The sequence below is a fragment of the Squalius cephalus genome (assembly GCF_949319135.1).
Source record: "Squalius cephalus genome assembly, chromosome: 5".
NCBI lineage: Eukaryota > Metazoa > Chordata > Actinopteri > Cypriniformes > Leuciscidae > Squalius > Squalius cephalus.
The window spans coordinates 25,763,458-25,784,609 of record NC_137126.1 but is presented as its reverse complement, the minus strand read 5'-3'; the positions used below and the strand labels follow the sequence as shown (position 1 = coordinate 25,784,609).

The 21,152-nt window shown below is 37.5% G+C and overlaps 1 protein-coding gene across 3 annotated transcripts in view; it reads right to left on the bottom strand.

Moving 5' to 3' along the window:
* The window catches only part of pdzd2 (PDZ domain containing 2), a 79,230-nt gene that overhangs the window by 44,385 nt on the left and 13,693 nt on the right, over positions 1 to 21,152 (bottom strand). The window contains exons 2-3 of one of the 3 annotated variants that reach the window (XM_079873183.1): positions 14,755 to 15,024; positions 14,127 to 14,667 (exon numbers count right to left, since the gene is read on the bottom strand). In XM_079873183.1, coding sequence (XP_079729309.1) covers positions 14,127 to 14,632 — 506 coding nt within the window. In that variant the 5' untranslated portion in view covers positions 14,633 to 14,667; positions 14,755 to 15,024. Of the gene's footprint in view, positions 1 to 3,473; positions 4,054 to 14,126; positions 15,025 to 21,152 lie in introns of those variants that run through there. The other 2 variants (XM_079873182.1, XM_079873184.1) reach the window with 2 other exon arrangements.

The window sequence follows — 21,152 nt, the reverse complement described above, 5'->3', positions numbered from 1 at the left end:
CTCTTTTTCGAAGGACATCCTGGGATTTTTAATGACCACAGAGAGTCAGGACCTCGGTTTTAACGTCTCATCCGAAGGACGGTGCTCTTTTGGCAGTATAGTGTCCCCGTCACTACACTGGGGCATTAGGACCCACACAGACCACAGGGTGAGCACCCCCTGCTGGCCTCACTAACACCTCTTCCAGCAGCAACCTGGTTTTTCTCAGGAGGTCTCCCATCCAGGTACTTACAAGGCTCAGCCCTGCTTAGCTTCAGTGGGCAACCAGTCTTGGGCTACAGGGTGATATGGCTGCTGACAAAATTTAATGGCCATAGAATTATTTGGACACTCAAATCACTCTTAAAATTTGTCTGAATGCATTAATTTATATAACAAAAACTCAAACCTTAAAATAACCTTAAAAATTATGCTAGAAAACTAACTTTTACGAGACTGGTCTAATGGAGATTTATGAACTTCTCAAGTTCACACACGACACACAGGTGTCCTAGCAGACGTATTGTTTTAAAAAGAAAACCTGCACAGACATTTAAGTGGTTTAAGAGTCCAAATACTTAGTGGCTATTGTATAAAAAGTTAAAGCCTACATGCAACTTCAAATTGTTTATTTGAAGAGCATGACCCCAAAGTTTGATGCATCCACAATAATCTTTTAAATACTGTGTGAAATTTCTGGCCTCATCCGGGTCACTGAAAAAAAGGTCTTTACTAAGAATCCAAAAGCCAATGCTGGCCAGGAAATGAGGAAAATCTCTCACTAGGCTGATTAACTAATGATTTGTAAGAATCAAAAAGAGCTCAAAATGAGACCAACTTGTGAGGAAAGACCAAGGGAATAGAAACATTTGTCAGTCTAAACGGACTGAAGAGTTAAGACACACAAATGTTATCAAATGTTTTAAAATATTCACCATACACTCTGTTAATAAGCCAAAGGGCTGAGATGACCCAAGCAAGGGTGAGGATATGCCTTTAGCTTTTAACAAGAGCATCAAATGGGATTCAAACCATGGACATTTACACTTCCATTTCCTAATGCATTTGAAACAGTTATGTGTTCTGTAATGAAGAAGAGAGGCTACTGAGCATATATTCACAAACTCAAAACTTATACTCAAGTATAAGTATATTCCCAAGGAATCCTGATTTGAGCATGCACCTGTTGATGTTTCCACATTAAAAGTAATACAATTCGTGATTCAATTTAAAACTAGGGCTAACTCATTTCCCAGGTTACAAATGGAGGCAATACGTCAGAATTTCGCAGATACTGTAAAGACATTCCACAATGCGGTGGAGAGCTAAAGTTATAACCTCAGTCAGCAATCTCCCCATGAACAAGCCTACAGAGGGGAAACAGAGCCCACCACAAGCGGCTCTGCATTTGAACACTCTCAGATGGAGAGACAGATGTCAGGACAACACAGAGCTTCTCATTTCTTCTGTGTGCAGTGTTGCATTTTTGTGAGTGTGTGTGTTTTAGTTTGTGGGTAGACCGGTTTACAAAATAGTTTATACTGGTAGCTCTGAAATACGGTTTCTGTTCAATGACAGAAACAGACGTTAACGGTAAACAACGGTTAAACATCAGCTGTGTGGACATTTAATGTTAACGTCACTTAGCGTTACATTTACCTCAAGAAAGCTATTCAATGGCCATAATCTCATCAGTTAGCTAGAAAAAAGAAAGAAAAAAAACTCCAGAGAAGAGTATTTTGCTAAAGCACTGTATTACATATTCACTATATTTTTTACTTAATCTGTTAGTGACGTCTCCATTACTTATGTATCAATAAATCTGTCATGAAAAAAAGTCATTACATTTAATTGTCATTTAAATGTTTATTTCACCAACAAACTGGAGTATAATATTAAAAAGTTGATATAAAAACTGATTTATGTGGAATTTAAATGTACAACTTGAGTGTTGATTATTAAATAAGTCTGAAAAATGTATTGATTATTTATTTATAATTTATTTTTGCTTTCGGATTTCAGCCAAGTGTATCCTGAATTTTTGGTTTCAGCCCAGAATTTTCATTTCGGTGCATCCCTATTTTTTTCTCAGTATAATGAACAGAAAACTGAATTTTTTAAATATAAATATTTTACATCTTAAATATATTTAATGTCACTTTTGGTCAATTGAATGTATCAATGGTGAATAAAATAACATTAATAATATTAATTTATTTTAAAAAAATTGTACTGAGTGACCCCAAACCTTTAAACGGTAGTTATTACCAGACACTGAAACAGGGAACCGTATCCATCCATCTCTAAACCAGTTAGCATTGTGGAAGCCACAACAAAATTGTTTGTTTGGGACAGAGACAGCAGTCAAACAACCCAAATATGACCCGTTGCTTTAAATAGAGCTTAGTTACCAAAAAAACTGTTCCAATTGGCTGCTCAAATCTATTACTCCCTTTGGGGGCTCAAAAGAATTTGGGAATACGCTCATCTCCAAATCCTGACAATGTTCTCTGAAAGCATTGGGATTCCCGCTTTTCAAAGCAGTGCGAAAATAACTCATAAAGAATGTCAAAAGAGAATAAAAGCATTATTATTCCACAGAATATGGCATGTACAACCCCATTCCATTCTGTAAATATTACTGAAGTCTCAGGATGCAGAATTGCAGTAATACATTTTGTGGAGAAAATATTCAGTGCAAAAAGTTGACCAAAGCACTTTTTGTTCATTCATAAATTCGAGTCTGTGTCAAGCCAGTTTCAGATAGCAATTTAAGCCATGTGAGGACATAGAGTATGCCTCTTTATGCAGTGCTGGAGGGGAGCTTATGTGACTCAGAGATAAGTAGATTTATAGTCCCTATTTACCCAGCGCTTCCTCAGAAATAGAACACTTCCATTCACAGAGCAGCACTTGCAATAGCTGAAGCTCTCCCTTTGGGTTCATCTACTCTGAGTTCAGACAAGACCAACAGGCTACAGTGAAACAAATATAATGGTGAACAAATAACAACTGGGATTGGGAAACATATTAACACACAGCTTTAACGGTGTCATTAAGTGCCATTTAAACCAAAGTCAAATCTTATTCATTATTAAGAAATAGGCCTATTTATTGTTACTTTCTGCCAGTAATAAGATGTATAGGATCTGGGTAATGAATGAATGCTATTGGCATGTTTAACCTGCATGTCCATTTCTGCAACAAACATGGGAGGACAGGACATGGTGTCATACCAGGGAATCCCAGATATTTGTCAAAACAAGAAGCATGAAAAGCTGTTAAATGCTGTTGAGAACTGATATTCACCCATTAAATATCATTACAGCAATAATTATGTTACCTGTCAGCCTATGCAACAAAAAGTGAACTAATATGACAAGATCATAATATATTATGCCACTTATTCCTCCAAGAAGCTGTAAATATCATGTCTCACGTCACTAACAGCAAGCACAATACAGTCATGCCTATGAAAATGCTTATAACGTTACCTGAAACGTTCACTTCCACCCCTTCATCATCATCGTTTTTGCGGTGAGGTCAGTTCCTGACAGCTGGCACGCGCTGTTTGGGCTCCTGTGAGTTCAATAATCATAGCAATCATCCGTATAAAGTCCCTGAGCGACTTCGCTGTATGTTCATGGAAATGTTTCTAACAGCTCGAGCGACTCGCCCCTTTCATGTGATCTACTCAGAGCTTGATTAAAGTCCATGGCTGCTTTTTTTCCACAGGACAGCCTGTCGATACGGACAGTATCCGTGCCTCTGAGATTGTCAAATGAAAATACAGCTCGGTTCGGCGCTCGCAAACTTTGCACGAGCGTCAGCAGGGATCCATTATCCAGCGCGTTGCATCTCAGCGGGTGTGAGATTGCTTGGATCGTCCCGCCCCTTCTTCAAACTCCCAACAGAAGACGCTCACGGTGAATCTCAGATACTGACACCAGAAGGAGTAGCCTTCTACAGTGGCGGTGTTTTAAATCCTAGTGAACTGCCTTCTTCCTAACTGTAGCCTACTTCTTCTCATTGGGATATGATTACGGATCCGATTCCATTTACATTATTTTATTAGAACATTAATAGGCCGATTCATTCATTCGTTTTTATAAATGATCACTGACTACAACAAAACTCATTAACATCCTCGTGTCGGAGACGGTTCGTAACCGCTTCGAATGATTCAGAAGTGTGTTTGTCATTCACTTAAAAGAACCGGTTTATAATAAGCAGGCGGGCCAAATGATATTCCCGGTGGGCCGGGGGTGTTCCTTTACTTCCTAGATGCATTTTTCAACACGAATATCAATATCATATATATATATATATATATATATATATATATATATATATATATATATATATATATATATATTTTTTTTTTTTTTCCCTGATAACAAATCTTGTATCAATTTTGTAATTTCAGATTTTATATGAAAAGGGGCAGGTTTTGAAAGTGACTATTAGTAACACTGATTCCGTTTTTAGAAGCATAAATAACTTGCTTTATGCCTCTATTTAGCTAATTATATAAAATTCTGTCACAGTGATGCATTTTCCTTTAACGCCTCAAAATGAATATCACATGTCTATTATTAACACTTAATGAATAAATATATGCTATTATAGGCTCTCTGTTGGGGGCAGAGATTCAAATGATTTAAAGAGCAAAAAAACCTCTTTTTTTACAGAATGTAATAAAAAAAAAGTTTTATGTCTTACTAGTAAGTGTAAAACTTTTTTTTTTTTTTTTTTTATCTGTAAATGTTCAGTTTCTGATAATAAGTGACTGAAAAGCATGATCTTCCTCAAAATCTGGAGCCGAATTGAACATCGCACCAATTTTGTGATTGGTTGTTATTTGATGTGGGGCACCCTGGTGAGCCAGGTGGGCCGGTGAGGGGCCAGGGTGGGCCAAGCTCGTGATTAGGTGGAGCCAGGCCTGTTATAACAGTCTTTCATTATGAAATCGGAGTGGTCCCACTGTAGATTCAGTAACAGTGATTACAGCAGTAGTTTAGTACAACAGTATGGTGATGCATTACTAGATGCGAGAACCAAGTCACCATAAAAACAAAACTGACCATTCGGTTTGTGGAATATTACAGTATTTATTATAAATGATTTATCCATGCACATCATTATGTTTTTGAAAATGAATATGCCCTCGTAATCTTTAATCAAAATAACGTCCCCTGCCTCTTGCAACAGCATCTCTTCTCTTCAGATGACATTTTTTCTTGTTCGAGAAGCCGTTTCACTCAGATATACATCACAATCGGGAAGAAAAACGAAACTTCCGCTTCATGCTGACTTTAAAGAAACCTAATGTAATAAAAATCATTCAGTTCTGAATGAGAACCTCTTCATGGTTCTGAAACAAATAAATGTTGCACGCGATTATGATGACCAAATTCAGTCAAATTGGGACATAGCATGCGGCCGAGAGAGCTCAACGCACTGCAACTGAAGAAAACACATGCAAACTGAAAAAACACCAATAATCATCAGCTTGACAACACATGTGCTGCAAATACTCACAACGCAACCAAATACAGAAATGCTCTGCAAATAGCACAGACCGCAAAGGAAATGTTTCAAGGGGATGCCAACAAGTGATGAACCTGGCTGGGACATGCTTATTGTTCAATGTCTACTCGTCAGTGGTGTTGTCGATGACCTGAAAGGAGAGTTTTTTGTTTATTTTAACATCCTGATCATATGAGTTGTGAGTATTTACAGCGCGTTTCTGTATTTGGTTGCGTTGTGAGTATTTGCAGCACATGTGTTGTCAAACTGATTAAGATATTTTCTTAATTTGCTTGTGTTTTTTTCTATTTGCATGTATTTCCTTCAGTTGCAGCGCGTTGAGCTTTCCGTACCTATCTATAGCCTAGCCTATCTGTCGTACCTATGAAGATAGGTCAGCTGGGCCCTGACATACAATGCCCTTTGGGTTGCTGGTCACTTAAAACATGATTGCAAAGTCGAAATTCTCTGATCATGTTAAAAAGGATAAATGAATGAGATTACAGTTGCATTTTATTTTTATTTTGGAGTGTCATTTGGAAATAACATGTAGTGCAGTAGACAGTTCCTTTCACTTGGCCTGTGCAATGCTGTATAGTTTACTGATACGGAAAGTATTTAACAAAGGATTTGGGTTTTGTGTAGTTGTAATATCATAGCTCATAAGGGACAAACTTTTTCTGGTATGTTTGACTGATGTGACCTTGCGCGGTGTCAGTCATGCTGGAAGTGAGCATTTATCTTGAAGCTACTTCATGATTAAGTCACTACTTTTATATGTTTTAATCATCCATTCAGACAGATTTCAGACAGAAAAGCACACAGCCTCACTGTGCTGTCCGCCCTCCTGGCAGGATTATGATATTCCAACGAAACAGATAAAAAAATACGCTTGATCACTGCATCATTTACTGCTGAAGGGAAAGGGTGTCTCCACTAGGTTATGAATAAAATAAATACCATAAATCGTAACAGACTGCACCTGAGTCTGCACTGCCTGTGCGTCTCCTTCTAAAGCCTGTTTTCATTATGAAAGACATCCGGCGGCAGGCAGCAGTCTGGCACACATTCTTTACATAACTCTGAGGGGTTTGTGGGGAACTGTCCCAAAGACAGTAGCATCATTCACTGCACCCTAGCCTTCCACAGTATTCACAGACTTGAAATGGACACGTCGTATATCTTCTGCCGTTGCTGTTCTGACCCTAGTAAATTAGGTATATGATACACAAAAAGTTAAATTAGGAAAAAGGTGACCTTTTTTTTAATCTCTCACAATCATATTCATACAAATGTCAAATATCTGGATGCTGCCTAGTGCTCAATTTTACTTAAAATAGTTGAATAAAATGTAAATTTTATTTCAATAGTGCAAGTAAAAAGATTTTTGTATGGAATAACTAGAAAGTTGTTTACTACTGCCCTCTAGTGGACAAAGCCACAACTGTACAGTCCTAACTGTACAGCCTTTTTTTGTCTCCACAAATAAATGTCTCACAGATATCACTGCATGTCTCCTGAGAAATCATACCTTGACTCAGTAAACAGCAATAAAAGTCTACCCTAATAAGCCAATCTGAAAACTAACCAATCAGAAACACTCCAGAAATCAGTGCTAAAATTAAAATTGAAAAGGGTTTCATATAATATTAAAACATGAAAGAGTTTGAAGAACAGAAACCCTGTGTTTTACCTTAAAATGGACATGTGTGACTTTTCTAATATATTCACTTACTTACAATTCAATTTTGTAATTCCACAGACAGAGCTAGGATCTTAAAATTGTAAAGAGGCACCGTCATGTGCGAGCACATGGCCTAGATCAACCTTGCTCAATAAACCACCACTTTCCACAAAACAACCACAATGGGCATGGTTGAAAATCACAGAGCCAGACATGGTGGAATGTAATTTGTGGGGCTTTAAAATGGTTGGTTCCACAAACCAGACAGTATTACCTGAATATCCGGATTGAACAGAACTAATCCTCCACCCCATCTGTGACCAGAGAAATGGGGGTTCCATGAGACTTTGTCTTATTCTCATGGCACAGCTTTTATGCACAGTAGATGAATGATTTGATTTTGAACCCATGTCATAAAAGCGTTTTTCCAATGAAGCAAGTGCAATTGGGAATTTGAGACTGATAAAATTCTTAATCACATGTGCTGAAGTTATAACAATATTCTGTCCATAACATTAGGCTGACTTACTGAAAAATGATGATTTCTGAGCAGTACTATCTTTCATCTCAAGATTGAACAATTTTACACTGTAAAAATGTTGGTAATGTTAACAGAAAAAACTACTGTAAAAATGCAACAGTTAAAACCTGATAATTGGTTAACTGTATTTTACCTTACATTATAAAGTGGAAATGGTTTAACATCACATTATTTATGGGGGTTTTATGGTTATAGATATATATTTATGGTTTCTGAAAGCAAAACTAAGAATTACCATGTCAATTAAAGGACAACCACAGATATTAATCTAAAATATTAATATATTTAATATTTTACATTTTAACATAATGAATGGCCATTTGATTCATCCAAACGTCTGACCAAATTCCTGTCCTTGGCATTTTAAACCATACCAATGCATATTTTATTTACACCCTCACAATCTTGGAAGTCCTACGGTTATAATTAAGAAAATGAATTAAAACAAATCATTTAATCTGATGATTACAAGCTATTTTCAATCACGGAATATTCTTGTACTGTTTTAACTAGACCACAGTGCCTGATTTGAGGTTCTCATATCCATTTCTGTGGGAAAATGGCACCAATCTCTTCACTAAAGACGAAAGAGTCAAAGCTTTCTTTTGCTTAAGAGAAAAGTGCAAACTCAGACATAGTTAATGCCAGGGAAAAGATGGCAGTCTTTCTCTCATTCATCCAAGCAGCAAGTTAACAACCACAAAGAGCTGGCGTGCCAATTCAGGACTCTGAGAATCAATTTAAAGCAAACAGACTAAAAGGCTTTGATCTTTATACTGACAGGAACTAGGCAGACTTACAAGCTGAAATGTGTAATGTTTCATCGTGGTTTTGATAGGACATATGGAGATTCTAATACAGTTAATCACTTTGACACAGTATATGTCTGTAAAAAAAGTTGTGCAGGGAAAATGTACGGTTCATAATTCACTCTGTGCGGTCCTTTATTTCTTCACACCTCTGTTTTAGACTCCTAAATACTTGTGGCTTGTGGATCCCAAAATCTTTGGAAAAATCCTTTAAATTAATTTTAGATTAAAATGGAAGTGCCAATCAGCTGATTCTAGCTTTCTAGGCAAACAGGTACTTTCTTTGTTGCAGTAAATCTAAGTAAAGTGTATCGTTCTTAAACTTGTTTTCTCCAATACTCTCGCATTGAGCGCGCGGAGAACACTTTGCATGGGCCGGTTGGAGCAGTGCCACTGATCTATTTTCCAAGCTCCCCACAGACAGATGCTGGTCCAGGCTGTTAAAGGGGGGGAAGGAAAAGAGCGGGACCAAAATTACAAGAAGACACATTAAACCAACAAGGCTTTTTGTGGTGAGCTGCATTCAGGCCCAGAAATTTTGCATTGAAATCATTAACATGAAAAGCACTTGATGAAAAATAAAGTTTCCATCATGTGTCTCTTTTTTGTGTGTGTGTTTGAAGGCTTTGGTCCATTGCTTTTTGAAACGTGTCCAACCCTCATCTCTCCACTCACACCAGACCTTCTACTCCAACAGTTCTCAGTGTTTGCATCCTTACAGATTCAAGCCTTACCTGAGAGAGGAAATAAGGGTAATGCAGTAATGAGCGAACATAACCCTGAGGCAGACTCATAAAACTCACTTGAACTGAAATGTAATCAAAGGTTTGTGTGAGTAAAGGAAGGAAACAGCTAATGGATGGCTTGACCTCTAAAAAAATAGTCTGTGGTGTCTTCAGTAAAGACTGGATAGCAGACTTGACTAGCATGAATTTTCAAGTTGGTTAATGCAAGATTGTGCTGGTCAAGTTAGTTTAGAAGCCTAGTGTGAACACCAGCAAAGGAATCAAAATGCACCGCCATTCAAAAGTTCGGGCGGGGTCAGCACTTTCTTTTGTTTAAAGAAATTAATACTTTTATTTAGCAAGGATGGAATAAATTGATTAAAAGAGACAAATACCTTTATAATGTGACAAACGATTTCTATTTCAAATAAATGCTGTTCTATCTATTTTTTGTTACTATCATCAAAGAATCCTACTTTTTTTTTTATCATGGTGTGGCAAGCAGGACGGGGCCGAGAGCTGTGGGAACGGAGCGAGGCCTGTGACGTGAGTGCTAATGAGCGTCACCTGCACGCCACACCAGTCTCGAGTCCCACGGAGGAGCTCCGGAAGGATAAAAGGAGGACACATGACAGTGATGGATGAGAGAGAACCAGGCCTGGACTATTTTGTAGTTTATTTTTTTATATATACATTTTTATGTTGAATGTTCACCGGTGTCCGCCTTCTTCTTCTCTGAACTTTGAACATTGCCACTCATGGTTTTCACAAAAAATATTCAGCAGCATAACTGTTTTCAACACTAACATTAATAATAATGAATGTTTCTTGAGCATCAAATCAGATCATATTATAATGATTTCTAAAGGATCATGTGAATGACACTGAAGACTGGAGTAATGGATAGTGAAAATTCAGCTTTGCCATCACAGGGATAAATTACATTTTCAAAATATATTAAAATGGAAATCAGATATTTTAAATTGTAATAATATTTCACAATATTATTGTTTTTACTTTATTTTTGATCAAATAAATGCAGCCTTGGCATAAGAGACAAGAAATCGTAGGAAAAAAAAATAGAAAAATTGAAGAAAATAAAATTGTACTGACCCCCAACTTTTGAACAGTATATGTATGTTGATTACTAGCTATATTAGATATACAGTAGTCAACATTTGAAGTGGATCAAAACCTTTCATCAAAGTTATACATGAATTTTGAACAATGCCCGTTCTTGTCTTAGGACAACTTTGATTAACTTTTTTGATCCACTTTAAATGTTGACTACTGTATTATAAAATAACTGCTTCTGCTCTTGTAGAGGTGCAATTTAGAATTTAGACATCTCTATTGCCATCTAGTTTTAACTCAGTTGTGCTTGCTATAAAGCATATACATTTGAAAAACTTCATCCCAACTATCACCATACATGACATAAGCATGCAAGCACAAGTGACGTAAATCAAAAATTTTCTGCTAAATCCACAGATTTCTTGGTATAAGAAGCTTATACCAACAGGAAGCTTATACCAACAGGAAACAGACTGTATCAGAATAACAACAAGAAATACAGCCGTTGTTTCTCTTCCAGAGACGTCTTGACATGAACAGCTTTTCTTTAGCTTGAGAAAATAATACGTCTGTTCTTGGTCAAAACCACGTGCCACTCCCAGGAACCTCCTCCCTTTCTGTATCCTGCTGTCCATCCGTACAGGAATCATTTATCCCAAACCAGATTCTGTGTGAACACTGCAAAACTTCCTATCATTTATCAGTCACACAATACAACCCCTAATTATAGAGCTGAAGTTACAAGGATTGAGCCTGACAGACCACAACATTCACATGACATTCAAAGGAAGTAGTCTTCAACTTGGGTATATATAGGACTGTATAGGATATGAGACAGTGATATAAACACTCTAGAAATAAGAAGGCTATGCTAATGCATTTTTTTTGTTTTTTGGACGTAGTCAATTGGGCAAATTTATGCATGCACTATTTTAGTTTCCAGTTAAACCAGTTAAAATCTTTATGCCAGTTCTTTTGGTCTCATTTTTGGCCATCCTAGGTGCATATGACATTCTTCTTTCAGACGAATACAATCAGAGTTATATTAAAAAATGTCCTGGCTCTTCCAAGCTTTATAATGGGAGTCAATGGGTATATTTTTTTGGAAGTCCATCAAAGTGCATCCATCCATGATAAAAGTGCTCCACACGGCTCTGGCAGGTCTTCTGAAGTGAAGCGATGCGTTCGTGTAAGAAAAATAGTATGTCATACATCGTCAAGTGTTACTCTTTTGGCGTAAGTCGACTTACGCACGGCCATCTGCCGGAAGCTTTTAGTCGATAAAGTTTTAAATATGGATATTTTTCTTACACGAACGCATCGCTTCACTTCAGAAGACCTTTATTAACCCACCATAGCGGTTTCAAGCACTTTTATCATGGATGGATGCGCTTGATGGACTTGATGAACCAAAAAAATATACCCATTGACTCCCATTATAAAGCTTGGAAGAGTCAGGACATTTTTTAATATAACTCCGATTGTATTAGTCTGAAAGAAGAATGTCATATACACGTAGGATGGCTTCAGGGTGAGTATATCATGGGCTAATTTTCATTTTTAAAGGGATAGTTCAAGCAAAAATTAAAATTCTGTCATGTTTACTCACCCATAGCTCCAAATCTGTATGACTGTCTTTATCCTCTGCAGAACACACACACACACAAATATATATTTTTAGAAACTATCTTAGTTCTATTTTTATTTTTTGTCCATACAATGGAAATCACCAAACATGGTAGCCAACATTCTAATTTCTAAATATCTTCTTTTATGTTCCACAGAAGAAAGTCATACAGGTTTGGAGCGACAATAAAATTGCACTGTATGGTCATTTAAGTCTTTTGCATGTACTTCTGCCTGATCAAAATCAAAAAGATTTTATCATGGTGGGACAGAAAAACATATTTAGCTGCAATGTTACTATTGTAATGGGTGGCTGTATGTATAAATCACAATGATGGAGATTACCAAAGAAAAAGCTTTAATTTCAATTAAACTAGGAAAACACTGGAGATCGCAAAGAAACAAAACAAAAAATCAAAAGAGTCCATAATTGTGACAATTATATTCTCATTCTGAACAAAAAGGTTTGCAAAATGAATTACAAATCTGGAAATAACAACATTAGCAGCTAAAATAGCTCTTCTAAGAAAATCATAGTGCTTTTGAAGAAAAATGGTGCAAAACATTCCAACATGATTTTTCAAAGTCATTGGCGACCAGGGACACACAAGTACTGGTAAGTGACACATTTTCCAAGATTCTGTTTGCCAAGAAAGGGAAAGGCAAAAAAACAAACAAAAAAAAAAGCATTGCACTGCAACATGGTTAACTTCACAGTGCAGGTCCATCCTTTGTTTTAGTTAGACACAGACATTTGGCGGTCTAAGTGAAAGCTGAGCGTGTCAGCCGGTCCAGATGGAGGCCAAACAAGGACAGACACGAGACTGTCCACACCACTGACACATGCAGCCGTCTGTCAGAGCTGTCAACATGAGGAAACAAATAAGGAAAAGACCCACTGGCCCTGATCCAAGTACCATGCTCTGGGGCAAAACTAGTCAACCCCGGGACATGCTGACACGATGTATATAGACACATGAACACTAACAGGAGGCCCTGTTCTCTCTGACCAGCTGTGAATCACCCTGATTCCTAAACAAGAAGCTGCCACCCAGTCAGATGAGTAGCTATTCAGAAAATGGTGTGATATACTATACTATCACTAATGTGAAATCCCACTCACTGATCTTGTAGAATGTAGATATATTTTCAAAAATGTCTACCCATTTTAACTCCCTGTGACCTTTCTTGGCTGTTTGTACTTTATTCTCGAATAAATGGACGGCTGCCTTTTCTTTCTCTATTTGCAGACCAGTGACATCAGTGCCAAATGGGATTCCCAAACTTTTTTGTCAGCTTTAGGTCTCCTTTGACCTAAAATATTTTATTATTATTTAAAAAAAAAAAAAAAAAATATATATATATATATATATATAACATTCTCAAAAAAAAAGAGAAAGTTTTTAACAGTTCTCTGATGTTGGTTAATATTCACATGACATGCAGTTTTATTTTAATTTTTTTAATTTTTAATTTTAATTTTACATTATCCCTGCATTTAAATCACGGACCGTAGTATGGGAAACCCTGATTTAAACTGAGATTTTTTCTTTTTTTTTGTTTGCTAAACCCTATTCGGACGGTATTAGTTTAACATGGAGAGGTGGGGTAATGTAATTATTACCAGAGCTTCTCAGTGATTTAGTCCATCTTAAACATTAACAACTTGATGTCAACTCTTCAGCAAAAAACTTCATGACATTCCCCACAGATTTAAATTTGGCAATGTACGATGCTATCACTGTCACCAAGTCTTTCACACAAGTTCAGTACCAAACAGGCAATGTTATCTGAGGTTCGTTTTAGTTCAATACTTTTGACTTTTTAGCACGATTACAATGGAATTATAGCAGGCCCATTTCCCATTGGTTTTTACAGATTGAGGGGAAATCTTAAATAATGAGGGTATTCCACATACTGTCAATGGATTCCAGCACACTCAAATTACTTTACAAGAGGAATGCTTTCAGTGCACACCTTTTCCCAATTAATGACATACAGAGAGATTCAAAGCTAAGACAAACTCATTAAATCAACAGCATGGGCTTGAATATCTGAGAAATTAAGCTCTATGCTTACTTATTTTGTTAACCAAACTAATTAACGAAATAAAGCACAACATATTATATGCTGATTGTGAACAAATTCAGACATCTTACCTGGCTCCAGTGACGTCGACCCCAACCATCAGCTGTCCATTTAGTGACAGCAGCTCATCTCGCAGCTTAATATCTCCACAGTGGGCTGCTGGACTGTTCTTTTTCACTTCAGTCACCCAAATACACCCGACATCCAACACAGGGCCTTTATCGCCCTTCCTGCGCCTCCTCCTGACCCCTTTCTTCTTCCCCTCGGGGTCTCCAAAAATGGGAATATTTCCAAAGCTGAGCCCGAACTCCGGTCCATCTTCCTCAGACTTGTTCAGGTAGACCGCCTTCACTTCAGCATCAGTTTCCTCTCTAAATGGGCTACTACTGTACAAAGGACTCTCAACTTCAGCAAAGTTTAGCTGGATGTATTCCACAAGCTTGCAGATGGCAGCCTGGCAAACACCACCTGCGCTCATCCGAGACTCATCGCCCTCGTCTCGGTCCTTTTCTCGAGCCCTGAGCCAGTTCTCCAGGAGGGGGAGATGGTTCAGGGCATTTTCTTGGGTGATAGGCATCCTAGCTGCTGCTGCTGGGCCTGCCTGGGCCGCCCCTGCATGTTGAGTCAAGGCTCTTCAGTGGTGGCTGTAACCAGACGCATTAAAATGGCTTCACATTCCTCTCAAAATGACACACTGACCTCACAGACTTCAGATCCAGAACGCTGGCGTCCACTTGTGATACTCTTAGACCACAGAGGTCCATGATGTCATCCGCAGAAACAAAAGGAAAGCACGGAGACTGAGGAAGAAGGGCACGTTTATTCTTCGAGGGGTAACAAGAGAACGTGTGCCATTAGCTGGTCGTCTTGGTGCGTGCCAAATCTGATTTCCAATACCATTAAAGTGGAAAATAGCAGATCGTTGGGAGTCGAGATCTATCCTGACTCACAGGCGCCACAGACGTCCACCTAATCAGAAAGAAAATAAATAGAATTGCCATTACAAAGAAAGTCAGCAGGCATGAACTCATGTTAAAGCGCTGCAGTCATGGCTCATTTGCTGCTCAACCTCAGTACGCACAAGAACAGAAATTGGCGTAAGTATGACAACAAAGAAAGCTTCCTATATACCAGCCGTTTCATTTGACTGACAGAATTCATGAACTGGAAAAGGTTCCAATAATAGTCTTATGGGCTTTTTTACAGATGTGTCATTTGGCTGTTTATACAGACATTCAGTAGGGGTAGAATCAATGTGGTTGACATTATTCAATGCACAGTGAGCAGACAGAAAGGAAAAGCAAACTTCCTTTCAGTTCTTATTCACCTTAACCTCGTGGAATGTAACCTGACAATAAATGTTGAAACTGCCAGCCAGATGTTGTGATCGTGTAGCTCGAACTCTTGGACTGGCAGACCACATTTCTGGCATTTTTAAGTATATGCTGTAGACAAAGACCACAATCAAATTGCTACTCTGGGGTTTTGCTCAAAATAACACGGCTTTGGCCTCTGTGAGCATCACACAAACTACTAGAGCTCTCTTATGAGAGCAAAATCCTTCTGTGATAAAAGATAATGGAGCATTTATGTGTAACAACACATCAACTTTGCATTAATGTCCATTACTAGGGAAAAAAACACAGATTAAACTGTGAGAAGATTACTTAGCACAGCTATATAAACAAGAGGGGGATGTATATCCAACTGTCAGCTGAAGTCTTATAGAGCAGACCAGAAAAGTAAAGTGACAGCTAATACCAGAGGACAAACCCCTTTCAAGAGTTTAACCTCAATAAGTCATATGCAGTTTATAAATGACAATTCTAAAACATTTCTATCAACAACTAGGCATGCAATATGCAATCATGTCATTGATAATATGAAAAATGAAAGAAACTGTATTGCATATGAAAACCTGCTTACAGTGAAGCTTTGTCTTTCCACAGGATGTGACATACTTGTCTATTAAGAGATTATTATACACACAACAGTTCCCCACAATTTACATTACATTACATTAAAAAGAAACCCAAAAAGTTATAGCCCCTTAAAACACATTTATCACAATCTTCCTCCTACCTTTTTTAATTTTTGAGATTTTGTTCCTTACTCCATTCAAGCACATATATAGGCACTAGACCTCTCACCACGTAGCGCTGTCACAGGGACACAGAAGGTCTGCAGACCCCAGACTTACCCTCCGAAAAGACCCACATGCAATAGGATTAGTCTCACCCCTCCCCTGTGCCACTTACACACACAATGACCTCCCATTTTCTCTTTGGTTGAGTTGCTGAATGGCCAGTTCAAGTGTTTATATTTCTGTCATCATGTCATTCATGATTATTGATGTTTTAGTTCCTCAAATAAGAGCGACTCATTTAACAAAGCAAATGCAGATTAGGAGAAAAAACACTGGCACACATTACAAGAGATTTTAGCAGGGAAATATATATATATATATATATATATATATATATATATATATATATATATATATATTAAGTTTAAATGTTTTTACTGCCACTTTTAATAAATTGAATGTCACCGTGCTGAACACAAGTTTTTTTTGAAAACGTAAAATGCAGAAAGTTTTCTGTGATGGGTAGATTTAGGGCTAAGGTTAGGGTATATAATATACAGTTTGTACAGTATAAAACTATATAAGTATAAAAAAAAACTGTTCCTTTGAAATGAATGGTAATCATCAGGAGCTACTTCCTCTGGTCCAGGAAGCGAAAGAAACCTAAAATTCTCGGGACAGCAGCATGTGCTCAAATTTTAATCTTAACCGTTCTATTTCATCAGAAACGATCTGTAAACAGGACTTTAAGTGTAAAATACCGAACTTGTCCTTTAAGCCAGTGACACCGAGAAGAGCCTCTGCCAACGACAACATTCCCATGAACAGCCAATCAAGAAAGCTGTTGTTTCCCATTGAATTGACCCATATTGAAAGCCCAAGAAAGGGGATTAAAGCTAAAGAGGACACTTTTTTGATATTCATTACATGGACATCATGCACTCTGCTTTATCCACTGCAGAAACACAATAGTAAATGCACTGCATTTGATAGTGTGACTAGGAAATCATTTGTCACTGGTAAAAACCAAAACAAGACGCGATCAATGCTGGCTGTAAAACCATGAACTCCACATGGTTGGAATAAATAAGCCTTTCATACTAAAACAAACAAGACTTAGTATTATGAAAATCTGTCAAGCATTGCTTTTAAAAAGAACAATGAAAAAAGGATTAATGGTCATTATTAGCCATATAGGACATCTTTAATGTCTGAGCTTTGGTCTTTCAGATTAATTAAAAAGTTAAGTTTTTTGTTTCGATTATACTAGAACAATACACTTCTCCAGCTTAGCCAAACAATGACATAATGGAAGCTGAACCGCCTGAGCTCAGAGCTCTGTAAATACAGTTAAAAGAAAAAGAAAAAAATGAGAGAATATTTCAAAGAGAAATACCAATCCAGCACTGAACTCTAGAGTCCAACAGCATTTGTCACTCTGTTAGGGTGGTCTTTCAACTCCTCTTTGTTTTATTCATTAGGATCACATTACAGAGCTCTCTCGTCATTTAATAGAACCGTTTATCCTGGACGTGGATGTTTTCATCCTTCACTTCGCATACACACATTTGACATACAAATCAAGCAAGCTCACGCTGTGAAGTGATTCCTGAAAAAAGAGGAATATTTCGAAAAATGAACGCTGTGGTGGGAGAACACTGACTGACAAATAATAAAGTTGGATGCCAACTGTGGAAACATGAATTAAGTTGAGTTTTCCAAAGAAGGGCCGTACTGCCACTAATCACAGAGGTCTTGCTCAGAGCAACCGTAAACGGGTTCTGCCCTCAGGCCCACGTCAGTGCTTTATGATCTATAGCCATCGATTATGGGGTGGACTTCATCTCTTCTTTGATCTGACAAATGTGATTCTTTACGACTTAAGTGATGGGTTTCATTATTGACCAAAAACATTTTTTTAGTTGCCAAAATAAATAGATTTTGCTCAACAACATGAATCTATTTATGGGATTGAGCTATTTGTAATGTTAAATAGTATTTTTATTTAGTTAATGAGGCACTAGAAGTACAGGATACAGTGTAGTTGTGTGATTGTACCCTAGTTCACACACGCCACTGTCAGATTGCCAACAAAGACTGGTTAATAGAGCAACAAATCGCAGCTTCAAAGTGGCTACAAGAAACTGGGTCAGCAACCAGCGGCATCAGACCATATTTAAACCACTCATATTAATAGTCCTTATTTGAGAAGACGTTCACTGACTGAGAACCATGTTGAGTCCAGAGGAACACTTTTCTAATCAGTTATGTACATTAGGATTTTATGTTACATTTAATGTTGTTAATGTTTATTGCATTTTTAAAATTTCATGTGTGTTACCATGATGGTGTTTAGAGTTTGCATGAATGACACTGTGCAGCTTCTTAATATTAGCTTTCTCAGCATGTGGGAACGCTGCTTGTGATGAGCTTTGATTCATCATGTGATTCTTATCACCACTGTGATTGGTTGTCAGTGTATTACAATGGTATAAAACAGATATTAGTATTTCAATAACTCAGTAAATTAACATTATATCAGATAATGAAATACGGGTTTACACTGTAAATTTCTGGCAACCACAGCTGACAGTTTTTTACCATAGATTTTTGTTTTTGTTTTTGTGTATATATGAGATATAAAAAGACATGATTCTTGATCCTGATCAAGGTTTGTTGACTACATTAGAGTTGCAGATCACTTTCCATTGTTCTTATAGACACTTTTGACCATGAAGATTATAGAATAGCTGAATGCAGCTTTAATGGCTTCATGCAACTCAAATCACAATGTCACACACAAAGAATGGAACAGACAGACGGTAAGGTGAAATGTTTTATTCAAGTAAAAGCAGAGTGATGGGACAACAGCGGGAACCAGACGATGGTGAAAGGATGGTGACTTGATAGGTGATGAAGACGATGACTGAAGTGGAAACTCTGTGCAGGTGAAGGATGAACACGATGACGGACAGGAGACAGGGGACTTGACAGGACGATCTCAGGTGAGTGTTCAGGTAAGGAGTCAGACACTGATGTGAGGGTGATGCAGGTTGATATAGGCTGTGTTGATGAGGGAGTGCAGGTGCAGGGAATCAGTATCTGGTGATGATCAGCAGCAGGTGTGGTGATGGCTGAGTGCAGGTGGGGACCAGAAGGGATGCTGGGAAGTGTAGTGCAGACAGGATACAGAGTTGGTGACTGAGCTGGGGCCTCATTTATAAAACTTTGCGTAGGATTTGCGTCAGAAGTGGCGTCCGGATGAAACATAGGACGTGCGTACGCACAGAAATATTCGGATTTATAAAACCGTGCGCACGCACATCCTACGCAGTTTTCCCTTAATAAATCACAATCAATTCTAAATGTAGCGCAGCTTTTGCGGCTTCATGTCACGCACATAGTTGCCCATAAATAGTCCGTGAAACGCCCACAAGCTAATATTCATCGATTGCGAAATCATGGCAAACACAGAGGAAAACCAAGAAACGTAACTAACGTAAATTATCGTTGGCGAGGTGGAAAAGAGGAGTAAAATGCCTTCCATTTGCCACATCTTCTAAGAGCGCAAGATCAGCCATTGTGCGTCATTACGCATTGTGATGGCATCATGGCATTTTATTACCATTTGATTGCATCTGACAAGCTACAGATGTGTTATGAGGATGAATTGCATAACATGCCAATATTATTGCAGAACATATTTCACTTTTCTTTTTGCAAATATGTGTTAATTTGCATTTCTGTTGTAATCTTCATTTGATTTTGTTTGTTTTACACTGCAGATCGATCAAACGGGTGTTCGTGTAGGCTGTTAATTGTAAGACTTGTTTTGTGAAGTCTTCATGTTATTTATGAGAGGCAGTATTGCCATTTCTTTTACACAACGGTCTACACTTTCACACACTTTCACGTGTTTCTTCCATCTGCCGACGGTGTCGCCATTTTTCATTTCACCCCTGGGTCTCATTTCACGCCTGGGTCAGAGTTTGCGTGCACATTTTCCCGTCAAGTTTGCTTTTTATAAATACCAATTATTGCGTAGAGAGCGGCGTACGCCTTCTTTTGTGCGTACGCAACGTTTATAAATGAGGCCCCTGGTGACTGTGACACACAACCAGTGAACATTAAATTGTTTGTTTTCTTCAGCAGCCAACTGCATCCCAACAGCTTTTCTCAATTACATTTCAATTCCTCCAGCAATACAATGTACAGTTACAAAGAGAGCCATAAAAAGTTACAGAGAAAGAGAACGACCAGTTTACTATACAAATAGGCTTTCAGTCTGTTCTATTACATTTTTCAAACTGAATGTGGTAGTTGCAGGAAATATCATCTGATTTATTTATTCTCATTGAATCAGTAATGGAAACCATTGGTGGTACTCCATAGGGTGGGCGATATGGCAAAAATATCATATCACAATTTTTTTCAGGAAAATCACGATTCACAATTTTATCACGATTATCTTTCATGTTGGTTTTACTATTTTGCAAGTGACTGAGCATTACAGACAAAATAATTTCCCTATTTTATAAACAAAGCCTTACAATGTAAAAAAAAATATGAAATAAAAAAAGAATGGCTGACAATTAGGCCAAAGTGGCGCAAATAAAAATAGGCTACACAACATAATATACAAATGAAATAAACATTGCTTTATTTTTTCAGCTACAGTAGGTGTATTTAACAGTAGCATTTTAGAAAGAAATGAAATGAACAAATATAAAAATAAAACACTACATAGACATCACTGTATAAATTATACATTAATTCTTATTAAAGCTACTTTTAAAGTTCTCACTTCTCAGTCAAGAGCAGTGAGTGATTTTCTCTTTGTTTTTTGTTGTTTTATTAACATTAAAGGATTAGTTCCCCCCAAAATTACAATTGTCACAATTTACTCTCTCAAGTTGTTTTAAACCTGAATAAGTTTCTTTCTTCTGTTGAAAATAAAAGTTATTTTGAAGAATGTGGGAAACCAAACAGTTGCTTTTTTTGTGTTCAGCAC